At 32.4% G+C, this 13,994-nt stretch overlaps 1 protein-coding gene across 17 annotated transcripts; it reads left to right on the plus strand.

The window, feature by feature from the left end:
- The first annotated feature begins 3,015 nt into the window (after positions 1–3,015).
- Positions 3,016–12,354, plus strand: LOC25483006 (snRNA-activating protein complex subunit). Of its 17 annotated transcripts, XM_024773645.2 has the most exons (13): positions 3,016–3,287; positions 3,447–3,518; positions 4,061–4,217; positions 4,834–4,897; positions 5,840–5,900; positions 8,292–8,355; positions 8,769–9,153; positions 9,222–9,321; positions 9,422–9,510; positions 9,590–9,794; positions 9,906–10,031; positions 10,108–10,368; positions 11,766–12,354. In XM_024773645.2, exons 7-13 carry the CDS (start codon positions 8,861–8,863, stop codon positions 12,051–12,053), a joined length of 1,362 nt encoding a protein of 453 aa, XP_024629413.1. In that variant the 5' UTR covers positions 3,016–3,287; positions 3,447–3,518; positions 4,061–4,217; positions 4,834–4,897; positions 5,840–5,900; positions 8,292–8,355; positions 8,769–8,860; the 3' UTR covers positions 12,054–12,354. The 17 variants fall into 17 exon arrangements, with proteins under 17 accessions (XP_024629413.1, XP_024629270.1, XP_024629612.1 ...); XM_024773502.2 differs by lacking the exon at positions 5,840–5,900; XM_024773844.2 differs by lacking the exon at positions 5,840–5,900 and having other exon boundaries at positions 8,787–9,153.
- The last annotated feature ends 1,640 nt before the right edge of the window (positions 12,355–13,994 follow it).

A 13,994-nucleotide genomic window follows, 5' to 3' on the forward strand; every position in this document is an offset into this window, starting at 1 on the left:
TTTGAACCGATCCATTTAATTTTTTTAATGACGGTCCATTTAAGTTTATTATCTATTTTTTAAGGAACTTTATTATCTTTTTATCACTTATATATTAATTTCAATATCTTTTGATTATCACAACCTTACAAATATTTTTATTCACGCTGTCAATGAATGACACCGAATATTTTTATTCCCTTTCTTCAACCTCAGAAATATATACACACACATTATCGTTTAGAGTAATACTTTATGTTCGCATGTCTGTTTTTTTTGTTACACTAATGCGTATAATTTTTTTTAGTGTTGCGTAATGCGTATAATTATTTTTATAAAATTTTGATTTAATTAAAAGTACAAGTGTAGTTGCCTAAAAAAATTATACTTATATATATGTTACACATTTATATTGTAACAAACTATGCATATCTTTTTCTTATTAAAAAAACTAAACATATATTTTCCAATGGACCACCAATATAACAAATATAATATTATATAATATAAATTCTTATCTTTTTGACTGACACTAAAAATATGGTATTCTTATAACAAAATTTGTTATAGATTATAATTGGAAAAGAAAAAACCAATTATTCTCATTATATACACACACATATACATATTATAGATGTTATCTCTGAATATATGATTGAGCATGACGAAGAAAGTAATATAAATGAAGAAATCAGTTCATATAATCCAGGAAGAGTACAAGATGGAGACTACATGAATAAAGTTAGAAATTAAATAGGAGTTGCGTTGATGGAGAGTAGAAATGTTTGAGTTTGTGATGATTTATGTTTTTTTTTTAAAGATGATTATAGTTTTTAATTTTCCAAACTACTTTGATATTATTTATGTTATTATTTGAGTCTCCTTAAATTATTTCTCCTATTCAAATAATTAACAAGTCCTTTATATGATGATACAAATTTGTATTCATGTTACACAAAATAAATGTCATTGAGTAAATATAGTATTTGTAAAAATATATCTTTTATATTTTAATCTTTTTTGCCCTTCAAAAAATATTTTAGACATTTTTTTATTTATTATGTTAATTTATAATGAATTCAAAGTTTTTTTATTTATAGACAATGCATAAATATATGTAAGGTTCCGGGCTCGAACCCCAGACACCACAAAAAAAAAAACTTCAAAGTTTTGTACAATATTTTGCCAAACAGCTTTTAACTTAAAAATAATTTTAGAACTAAAAAAAAAAATAAAGAAACCAAACAGCTTCAGCCTTTATCTTAAAGGACTTTATTTTAACTTTGTTTTAAAGTAGCTTTTAGACTGAAAAAAAGCATGGCCAAATGATATCTTAGTATCTTTAAAAAAATTTGTAGAAAAAAGTCCTGCAAAATATTTTATTTTTTTAAAATAACAAAAATATTTTTCACGGACTTTTTTAAAACACAAAATATTTTGCAAGGACTTCTTTTCTACAAAATGAGATCAGTCATCATGTGTCACGTATGGAAATCATCACAAAAGTCGATAGAGCCTTTCAAGTATAATAATTGTCCTATCATTACATTCGGGTACAACCTTCCAACTACAATTGTCTTATCTAAAATGGGGTAAATTCAAACTTGCTAAACAACAACTCTCAAGCATTCACCCGGCATCTCTATTGTTCCATTCAAAAGATTGAATTATTGTTAGGCTTGGTTTAAATGATGGTATAGTGTCAAAAGAATGAGGTGCATTCCTTGACACTTCAATACTTTCATCTAAACCAGCCTAACAAGAATTTAATCTTTTGAAAAGAACAACATGAATGTTGAGTGAATGCTTGGGAACTCCCGTTTAACAAGTTTGAATTACCCCATTTCAGAGTAAGACAATTGTTGTACGTTCATACCGAACTGAATGATATTCTCCCATCGTCGAGCGTTGGACGTTTATACCGAACGTATTCCACCCTCCTTGTGTCTCCAGGGTTGACTACTTGGTTGAATTCATTCAGTTGATCTTTGATACCTCTTAAGTAACACCAATATGTCGAACCTTCAACATCTGAGGTTCTCCACTGTTGAATTATGCATTAACATCGAACATATCCGTCATCGCTTCAAATCTACACAATAAGAAATTAAAAATAATTAATGAAAAACTCATTCAAACATTTCATCAAACACTTGGAGTGCAATTATACATAAACCCTAAAAATCATAAAAATAACACTAAAATGTTTTACTCTAAAAAAACATAAAAATGCAAAAAAAATATAACCTAAATTATTCATCTTATATCTACTAGTAAAATAAATCATATACTCTTAGATGTAAATCTACTTATAAACTAAAATAAAAAAATAGATATAAAACACCAAAATTAAACATAACCCTAAAATTCTGAACTATAACATAAACATCATGCAAATATTTTAACTAAATTAATCTACTTACATCTACTCTAAAAATGAATTATAACATATAAATCTACTTGAAAACTAAAATAAATAAATCTACTCAAAATATACTCAAAAACTACAAAATTGTCGGCGACCCGTTAACCACCGAATGCCATTACCATCACATTTTTAATTATTGAATTAATAATATTAATTATTTCTGAATTATTAAATTCGTTGGGCTTCTACAAAAAAATAATTGGGCTAAATATACAAGTATTGGGTCTTGTTACATAAAATTAATTTGGATTGAAGTCATAAAAAAAATACAACTTTACTATATGGATCGGATGAACATCCATCCATTAATAATCTAATAATGGATAGATCAGATGAATTTATACTTAATGGATGAATTTTTTAGAAAATTGTTTAGTGAATTTTAATGAATTAGTGGATTCTAACGAAAGACTTTAGGTTAGGCCTACAAATTTATCATAGGCTAGGCTCAGACCTTTCAAAGCATACTCTGGTCTGGCCTGACCTATTCACACGTGAAACGCACCGTTTCACTCAAACACGTATATTATATTATAATAATAAAAAAATAAAAAAATTAGTTAAGTAATCATGTTAAAAAAAATAAAATAGAACACGGTGGAACTTTCTACAGCATACTCACTCTTTTCATTTTGTTTTCCATTCCACTTCCCTCGGCACCCTCTCTGTTCCTCTTTTCCTTCACTTCTTCCTTCTCCAATTTTCTTTCAACTCATGAAATTTATTTCACAAATCAAGCACCCATAAGAGAAATTATACAACAAAGCTAAGCTATATCATAGTACAAGTGAGATTTGGGTTTGATTTTGGAGATTGGGGTTAGGGTTCTAAGAAGAGAATAGTACCCACTCTTGGTAATTTCTCATTGAGGCTCTTTAAGGTATATTTATCAACTTATCTTCCAATTAGTGTATACTTAAGCATGATTGGGTTGTTAGATATAAGTTTTAGAGATTAGAGTATATATATTAGAGGATTTAATGGTTTCTACTGTTATGAATAAGCTTCTAAATTTTGATAGAAATCTATATATGCTCAGATATGGCGTCGGATGCTTCACATGCTTCTCCCTGAGTGATTGGAGAGCACACTTAGTTGATTCGTCATAACTGTGAGTTGATTTATTGATATTTTGATAATTTTCTATGTTAAAGTGTTTATAAAAATGGGGAACACACCCTTTGAACATTTTTTTCTTCTCATTGATACTTATGTTTAAAGTCATCGATATTATTATGGTCTCTATTTGGATTTATCTATGACTTATTGATTAAAATGATTTGAGATAGAGGTTTGATTGCATATACTATGACATGAGTTTTGAGATATGGAGAAATACGGTTTTGAGATATATGTTTTTGGGAATTTTCGATATTAATATATACTCACTTTGACGCTACTTATGATTTATAAAGTTTTGGATTTGAAATGGAGATTTGATTTCATATATTTTGTGCACTAGTGTTGACTAGTTTTGATATGTTCTAAAGCATGGTTTTGGAATTGTGTTTTTTTCAAAGATGTTGGTATTAATATGTACTCGATGTGGATTTGATTTGGATTTACTTATGACTACAAGTGGTAGATTTTCGATTGAGTTTTGATGAATGTATGTTGATATAAGTTTCGTTATGTTGCAAAATATGGTTTTAGACATGTGTTTTAAGAATGAGGTTTTGAAAATTACGGCTATAATGACGACGACCTAGGTGCACCTAGTATGTGATTTCAATCAGGTAGAATTACCCCGTTGGATGGAGCCGCCCCTATGGAAAGGCTGCCATTAGGAGGAGAGGGCTATCAATGAGAGGTAAACTCCCTAATTGAAAATGTTTTACACTTTGTTTTGAGTCGAGAGAAAAGAGCTATCCGTTAGATGGAGCCGCCCCATGGAAAGGCCACCATTAGGAGGAGAGGGCTATCAACGAGATGGAGCTAGTTCTCGATTCACCCATTTGAGTATTTTCACTAAAGTTAGATTTCTATACTTTATTTAAAGTTGATTATTTTGGTATTATGAAATTGAATATGATTTTATATTTTCTTTGAAGTGATTATTTTGATTCCATTTCATTAAGCCCGATTTTTATATTCTATTTGGATTTGATTATCTCGATTCCTTTTCATTATAATCGATTTATATATTTTCTTTAAAGTTGTGGATTTGGTTTCACCTCTTGACGACATTGAAATTTTGATATAGTCTTATTTGGTTTGATAAAATTACAAAGTTTTATGAATTCTCATGGTACACTTGATTGTGAATTTATTATATTTTTATACAGTTACTAGCCTTGTTAGTTAAAAATTAGATTTGAGAAAAATAAATAATCGTGACCATGTGTGTTTCCCTTCTAGTTGGTGGTGATTGTTGTCTCCTCACTAAGTCTTTATGACTTACCCCTTTTTCTTACATTTTTTTTCAGATTCAAAGTCAAGTGCGTAGAAAGCTTGTAGCAGAGTTAAAGATCTGTCAATGTCATTCTTTTGGTAGGTCTCCTCTATGTATAAACTGAATGGTCGATGTATCTGCAGCTATTGGTAGTTGAAAAATGTTTTGTTTTGAGTTGTATAAACATCTAGTTATGTCACTTTGAGATTCTGTTGATAATACAAGTATATAGACAGAATTCATATCTTGGAAAGTATTCAAAAATATAGAGGATATTCTGTCGAAATTTCAGTGGAATATCATTTTAAGTGAAAGTCAACTTGAAAATTGTTTAAATTATAGTTTGTCAAGTGTAGTCAATAGGCTTGCCGGACTAGGATGCTCTAGTTCGTGCGCCGGTCACGATATTGAATTTTGGGTCGTGACAAAGTTGGTATCAGAGCTCTGGTTGTAGGTCCTACTAGCTGCAGACATAGAATGAAAATAGATTCTTGTTAGTAAATTGTGAACTGCGGCACCATTTACTTGCAAAAATCTATTTGCATCCTATGGTAGTGTCATTTGTTGTCCAATCTTGTTATTTCTTTTGGTCTTTGATTGGTCTTACTTTGTTTGTTGTCTTGTCCTAATTTTGGTCAATTTTCTTTCATTCGGTGAGGATGTCACCCAATTTTATGATCACCACTAGGGGGAAGATAATTCCTTATGGGTTTACTGTCCAAACCTTAAGGCCCTAGTCAAAGAGGTTGTGGTTTGGTCCGTACTTATGGCGTTCATGTTGATGGACGTGTAGCTTATGTAAAAGTAGTTAGTGTTGAGGTTTCTATAGGAAGGCGAATTTTGCCACGGGTTTCGCGTCAACTTGTCGCGGTTGCCGTGAGGAAGAAACATGATAATCTAAGGCAAACAAATCTTGATGACCTCAAGAATTTAGTCACGGTGACTAGCAGTCGATAACCCATCTAGAGAGATCAATGTTGATGTAGCAAACATTCGTGCAACTTAAACCTTTATCTTTTATACGTCTATTATGTGTGCAGGTATACACTTATTGACGGTCAAGATAGGTTATGAATGGAATTATAATGCTCTCCTTTAAAGGTGCTTAAAAGGACGTAAATCTGACATAATATAAGTTGGAAAGCATGGTATGACTAGTTTGATACATTTGCATGTGAAAACAAGCAGGATAACCTCTGTTGGAATGAAGGGAGACATATCAAGTGTTTATGACTCGTTTTCTTCTAGAAAGTGTTGGAGATGGTTTCTCTCAAGAGTTTGAAAGATCGAAACAAACCGAGTCCATGTCAGTTTCAGAGTACAAAACCTGTCTTATCGAGCTTTCAATGAACGCTCCTCACCCTATCATAGAAGATATGTGTGTCATGTGGTTGATTAGAGGATTAAAAGAATACTTAACTGGATTTGTGGTTTTGGATCTAATTGTGTTACTTTGCGGAGGTTTCGAGCTTGGCACTTTAGATTAGGCAACACAAGTGTAAGGGAGGTAGTAAACAGGACCCTCACAAGAAATGAGTTGAATGATTATACATTGATTATTCTTAGCATGATGGTGAAGTTATATTTGGTCATTTGGGACACTAAAGATCAATATCACAAAAGATGGATCTAATAGATAGATTATTAGGCACTATGCAGAGTCGTAGATTAGATCATGGATCATATATATAATCCACTCTCCGCTAGAGTAATTTTGGTTCTGCAATAGTTGGTTCCATTCTTGAAATTGTTTCAAAGATAGTAAATTTTGTGTTTAATATGGTTAAGTAGGTCAAAAGTCTTGGCAGCTATGACACAACCATTAGCTAGTCTTGTATGAACAACATTAGCTTTAATATAGATTTTTGATAGGATTTGAGTGTGAATTGGTTGTCCTTCCAGCATGCCACCTTAGTCTATTATAACTAGGTAGTGAAAGTTGAGATGTTGGGTAGTCATTTTTATCTTTTTGAGGAAAACCTGGTTAGGTACCATATTACTCAAATTTAGGATCTAACAAGTTATTGAAAAGACGTTGTCAAGGATAATTGGTCTTGATTAAGGATATAGAAGTGAGTAAGGAAGAATTATAAAGTTATAAAAGCGTGTGGAATTCCTAATGTTTTCCTGAAGAATTTCCTGGATTTCCGCTTGGTAGTGAGATTGAATTCTCTATAGACTTGGTTCATAACACTCAGCCCATATCTAAACCTCTTTAGCATTTGGCCTAATAAAACTTTAGGTGTTAATGGATCAACGACAAGATTTTTCTCAATAAGAGCTTTAATTGCCAAAATTATTTTCATTGAGAAACACTGATATTGTTTGTAAAGAAGAAGGATGGATCAGTGCGATCATTTGTAACTTATAGGAAATTGACAAAGGTGGTAGTAAAGAGTAAATGTTGTTTACTCTATATTGACGAGTTGTTGGATCAATTTCAAGGAACTCACTGTTTTTCCAAGATTGATTTGCGGGTTGGGTATCATTAGTTGAAGATTAAGTTGGAGCGTATCAAAGAAAACTTTTTGCACACGCTACGAGCATTTGAAATTCTGGTTATGCCTTTTGAGTTTATTAATTCTCCAACATCTTTTATGGATCTAATGAGTCGAGTTTAAAATCATTCTTAGATCAATTTATGATATTGTTCATAGATGACATTCTTGTTTATTCCAAGAGTTAAGAAAGTAATGATCCAAACTATCCTACGCATAATTGTAGTATGGTAACAATGATGTATTTTTTCTCTTAAAATTTTGAGGTATAATCTATATGGTAAGACTTGTGAGATTTATACCAATCAAGATGGTCTAAAGTATATCTTTCAGTATCGATTTTTTTAAAATTTAATACAAAGAAGGTGGATGAAACTCTCTTGAACATAAAAATATTAGATTTCACGGACCTATATAACCTTAGATAGGCAATTGTTGTTGTAGATAATTTAAGTAGAAAGTTCACGAGTAGTCTTGCTCATTTAGCAAAATTGAATGGGCCTGTAATTAAAGAATTACAAGAATTTGTTAGAGGCAGAATTCAATTTGAGTTTGATCATATAAGGACATTGTTAGCCATGTGTAAATATGTTCCATCATAGTTGATGATATCATGGAGGCTTAGTTAAGATTTAGACTTGGTAAGTTGTTAAGATTTAGACTTGGTAACTTGGTAGATAATGCGAGGAATAGTAAAGTTATGAACTTAATTGATTTCGACGATGTTTAGGAGGTTGAAGTCTTGACTATGTGTCACAAATGTTGGTAATTTAAAGATAAAACTATTATGAAGAGGTTTATCATTATTGTTATATTATTCACTAGATTCTATTAAGATACACCAAGACAAATGATGATTGTACTGCTATGAAGGATGAAGAGTGATGTAACAGATTTTATCTCTACCATGTGTGTTTCCCTTCTAGTTGGTGGTGATTGTTGTCTCCTCACTAAGTCTTTATGACTTACCCCTTTTTCTTACATTTTTTTTCAGATTCAAAGTCAAGTGCGTAGAAAGCTTGTAGCAGAGTTAAAGATCTGTCAATGTCATTCTTTTGGTAGGTCTCCTCTATGTATAAACTGAATGGTCGATGTATCTGCAGCTATTGGTAGTTGAAAAATGTTTTGTTTTGAGTTGTATAAACATCTAGTTATGTCACTTTGAGATTCTGTTGATAATACAAGTATATAGACAGAATTCATATCTTGGAAAGTATTCAAAATATAGAGGATATTCTGTCGAATTTTCAGTGGATATCATTTTAAGTGAAAGTCAATTTGAAAATTGTTTAAATTATAGTTTGTCAAGTGTAGTCAATAGGCTTGCCGGACTAGGATGCTCTAGTTCGTGCGCCGGTCACGATATTGAATTTTGGGTCGTGACAACACGCTTATTTTAGAGGTTTCTTCTAGTGCACTTGGTTTTGAGATAAGATTTGTTCTGAGCTTTCTTTGTTATTTCATGATGCAGTATGTTGTTTTTGTGTAGAAGAAACTAGAGTCCTTCCTTCCCTTTCTCTTTTTTGGGGTCTGTCTGCGGCGTAAGCGACAAGAATAAGAATAATGGATGATGATGAATTGGAATTAGAATTTTCAATTGATGATCCTTCAATCTCAATTCCAAGGGGTGGACCCATTTACGTCTCCAATATGTCTGGCCCAATTGTTAGGGTTCCTCTTTTTCAAGATTCAATTCTTACTCAACTTCACTCTCTCCAATCCGAATTACCACCTGATTCGAATCATGATATCAGCGTCGATGATCTTAAAGTTTTTACAGAGGACGATTTAATGGACATGGCTTTGAAACAAGTCTTTCAAGGTAGAGACAACAATCAAGATCCTCCTAATGCAGAGTTAGTCACTTCACTTCCCCTCTTCTTTTTTATTCTCTGATATCATTAACTGATTATGATGGATGTAGTTGTTCTGAACAATATAGATTGAATATTGAATTTGGTTGCCGGGGTCAGAAGAAGCAATTCAGGAGAAAGTCTCGTCTAACAAATAAACCCATTCTTGATGTATGTTATGTTACTTAACTCTCTCTTCTCTCTCTAAAACCATTTATTTATTTTATGCTTCTCTTCTCTTCTCTGTTAATTATTATATTTGCTGCTGCAGAGTAATTGTAAAGAAAAGGTGGAGGAGGTTGTCAGAATCAAACAGAAGCAGGAGGAAGATAAGGCACAAGTCAGACTTCATTCATTTCAGTTAGTATTCTTAATATTCATTCATTTTATTATGTGTAAGATAACATCTATCTAATCTAATTCAGCTATCTTTCTTTAGTCCTGATTGCAGGATCAATCAATCTGCCAACAAATCAATCAAAACTCAAAGGATGATGTCTCTTAGGTCCACAAGTTCCGCCAGAAAGGTCAACACACTGGGTCTTCAGGAGCACATACCTGTGCAGGATTCAGAAGTTGTTCTCTCTGTCGAGATTTTCCATAATTTTCGAAAAGGTGTCAAGCTATCCAATGCCAAAAAAAAGGTATTCAATGTCATGCCTACATAATTTTGAAAATAATAATTCAGTTCATTTTGGATAACTACTACCATCAAAGTTAACATATAGGACCTCTATTCTTTTTCTTTTGGGTAGACCCAAGAGCTGTTAGTTCTTGGTGGGCAGAACTTATCTGTATTGAGGGACAAGATCAATTGCTCAACGGACCAGGTTATGCAAAAGGCAGGCCAACATGACCCTTCTGGTTATTTTCTAATTGAGGTATGCGCCTATAGTCCCTCTTGTGACGAGATGACTATTTCTTCATCGAATCTGACAAAAAACCAGTTTCTTGCAGGATGTATTTTACACTGATTTGAGGGATCCATCTGCTATTGATTTGACCAGACCCATACTCGATTGGCTTCAAAACTCCAAGGAAGAGGCACAGAAGAAATGGGAATATATTATAAATGGGGAACTACAGCAGAAACAAAAGGCAATTGTAGGGGAAGCATCTGTATCACACTTGCCTCGCTTTGCATCTTTTGAGATGCACAAGATACATTTTTGTGATTTAGGCTTTCGGCTTGGTGCTGGATACCTTTATTGTCATCAGGTACATTCTTTTATCTAGGTTTATTGTTTTGTTGTTGCCTTTAGATTTTCCATTTTTAAAATTTTTTGCTTTAAATGTGGCACTGCTTATGAAGTTTGTCTCATGGTAATTGAAAGAGAAGTTTGGCTGAGGTTCTCCTATTTTTCAATAGTACAATGCCTCTCAAGTGAAAAGGAAAAACTTCAGTAATGTTTGATGCAATGATAAAATGGATTGTAACAACCTGTTCCGTACAACTCTGAGTGTTTTGTTTGGTTTCATCAATTTTGGTGTAATCAAGGTTTCATATTTTTTACTTTATGCCGTGTTCTGTTTTATTTTTAATTTGCATCAAACATAGTAAAGAATCCATACGTTTTGTTGTGTGCTCTGCGCTACCTTTAAACAAAATGGTTTAGCATCCATAACTGACGCTAGATCAAGATGTAAGTTCTCTTTAGATAGACATGTTCTTTAAGACATTGTTGGGAAGTTACAAGAGGAAGGGAGGGCAGAGGAAAAGAGAGGAGGGGAGGGGACAACCCCCACCTTGCATGTCTTTATTTTTCTTTAATTTTGGGGGTTAAAAAAAATTGGGAAACTTTGGAGGGTTTTGAAAAATTCTCTAAATCCTTTCCATATTTTTATAATACTCCCAAAACAAAGAGAATACTAGTCATAAGTCTTGTTTTCTCCTCCCATCCAAAAACACTTGCAAACATTGTTGGGGATTCTCCTCTCCCTCCCCCCTTCCTCTCATCTATTGCTAACGAACTCTCAACATATTCTAAGTGAGTAGCCAACTAGCCATCGTGAAAGAATGAGACCATAAAAAAAGTAGTCATAGTGAAGTGACTATGCAAGGCATAATATATGCTGATCCTTTTCTGATCAGCTTGGGCCCTTGGTTCATATTGGATCCAAATAAGCCCATAGCGTGGAGAGTTTACTCTAGGAGGGGTAAAAGAGGGAAAAAGGGGTGACTCTTAGGTAAAATGGTGACGTGGATTAGAGAAGTGAGGTTGTAACCGTTTGTCCATAGTATAAGGAATGAAGATGTGGGTTCAGAGAGTATCCTAAGAATTTTGCAGTTAGATATTCCTATAGGAGCTACGCTCTGGGCAGTTTAGGGTTCTATTTCCTCGAATCTGTAAATATTCCATTTCCGCTGATCATTCAATATTACATACTTATTCAACATATTTGTTTATTTTTTACTGCTTCTGAAAATTGGTTCCTAACACCATCATTGGCCAATATATAAATTAAAAGGAGATTACTTATTTAGCACTAGCAAATTTGAAAGGGGCTGCATTTTCATTGAGCCCTAACTACGATGGTGTTTGATGTGGCCAAATTGATAATTGTTTTCTTAGAAATTGGATCTTTAATGTGGCTCGTTCTCTGTCTACTTGCAGGGTGACTGTACCCATACCTTAGTAATACGAGATATGAGGTTAATTCATGCCGATGATGTACAGAATTGGGCTGTTTATCCAATTGTCACTTTTCAACTGAAGATACGTTTTCAGAAATGTGGTGTTTGCAAAATATTCAGAGCTACGAAGGTCACTGTGGATGACAAATGGACACCAGACAACCCTTGTTATTTTTGTGATGAATGTTTTTCCCTTCTTCACCTAGCAGAGGATGGCGGCTCTCCAATGTATACCGACTTCATAGAATATGATTATAACCATGATTAATTGTTGTTAGCCTTGGAGGGACACCTACCGGCGATTGAATTTTTGCGAAGATCACACTTTTTTCAATAGTTTTGTTCAATTTGTGCATTGAATTATGTAGTTTTGGAGTTCGGAAGGTAAAATATTCAGGCATGAGAAATTTTGTCTGATGCATATTTCAAAATCTTTGCTACAACACGTATTTTGGATCAATAATGTTGTATGGCTCGAGAAGCATTTCGTGGGATAATGCACCAGCGCTTATAGACATACTACTGTGAGGACAATTTTATAATATAACTCATAATATATCTTTTCCACATAATATTAATTGCATTTATTAATAGGTGTGAAATGTTTAAAACGTCATACATTTTGGGACGGAGGGAGCATGTGTTTTGCTGTCTAAACAAATGAACAATAATTTTCCAGAGCATATTGGGCAAAGCCCAATTGCAATTTCTCATTACAAAGTCTACTTTCACATTCTCAAAACAATCTATCGAGATTGTCTATCCTCTAGCAATTTCATCGACTTTAGCATAGAATCGGACTTTCACAAACCGATTCAAAGATTATTGATCTGAATTCAAATTCAAGAAACAATCCTTTGCTAATTGTATCGTATTATACGGTGCTTAAACTAACCACTGATTCAATAACGTCAGGTTCTCTCTCTCTCTCTCTCTCGCTCTTTCTATTTTTCGATTCATTGATATCTTCTGAGAATTGTAGGGCTATGGTTTTGTTACTGTTTCCAAATTGTGTTGATTTTATTATTAATTTATTGTTTAGTTTCAGACACATGAAAATACAGATGAAGGTTTCCATCTGAATAATAAATTTGATTATAATTATATATATACATATATCTGATTTTTCTCCTAATTTTTTTTTCTTTCAATAATACGAAACAAGATGAATAGATGAAAAAATTCTTCTCACTGCTGTGTCAAGCCACCATGTCATTCATATGTTTGCGGTGTAGAAGAAAGACCCTAGATAATCAGAAGGACAAATTGACATTATTGCCCTTTGCTTATATTATAGAAAACGTTGGGTTGTGATTGTGATGCAAGAGAAGATACATGGGCTTGAACTTTTTGCTATTTAACATAATGCTACTTTTAACTAATTAAAATAAATATTTGTATTTTTTTTAAAGGAATAAATATTTGTATAGTTTTATTTTTTGTTTGATCAATTGATTTTATTTGAAAATTTACACATTTTAATACTAGTGATAAAAAAATGTAAAGAAATTAGTTTTTTTTTTTTTTTTTTTTTTGTGTTTATCATGCTTTAAATTCATTGTGATTTGTGGTTAAAGACTCTTACTTTTAAAAAGACCTTAGTATTAATGCATATTTACTATGTTGACTCCCTTGCCTCAAGTATATTAAGTATATTAGGAATTAAGAACTCCTTTCTCTCGTATCTGTCCCACGTGATACTCCCCTTCCTTTTCTATTCATTTTTAAATTCATTAATAGTGAAAGAAATGGTTTACATTGATATAAATAAATTTCTATTAATTTTTGGGAAATGTTAAATAATGTCCTTGGGGCATTAAGGAACAAAATAGAAATTGTGTTGAAAAGTGATAAAAAAAAAATAGTCAAATCAACTTGTAAAAAGTTTACAAGTTGTTATTTTCAATGTAAAGCTACTAATTGTGTTTACTTTAACCATTGCCTTGAAGGCATTGGTTATAAAGATCCTTAATTTTTTTAGTATGTCTTTTTTTTGTCAGGTAGTCTAGTTGTTAGAATTCACTTTATAGAATGAATAAGTGGAGTCTTTGGGGTTCGAACCTCAACCCCTGCATATAATAATGCATTGTCCTATCAACTGAGCTATTTCAGGAGACATTTTTTTAGTATGCCTTTATATGGTAGCATTTGACCAATATTTTATTATTGGGCATTAATTAGTATTTATCCCATTTAACTTCCTTGGGTT

The sequence above is a fragment of the Medicago truncatula genome, chromosome 1 (assembly GCF_003473485.1).
Source record: "Medicago truncatula cultivar Jemalong A17 chromosome 1, MtrunA17r5.0-ANR, whole genome shotgun sequence".
NCBI classification, from domain to species: Eukaryota; Viridiplantae; Streptophyta; class Magnoliopsida; order Fabales; family Fabaceae; genus Medicago; species Medicago truncatula.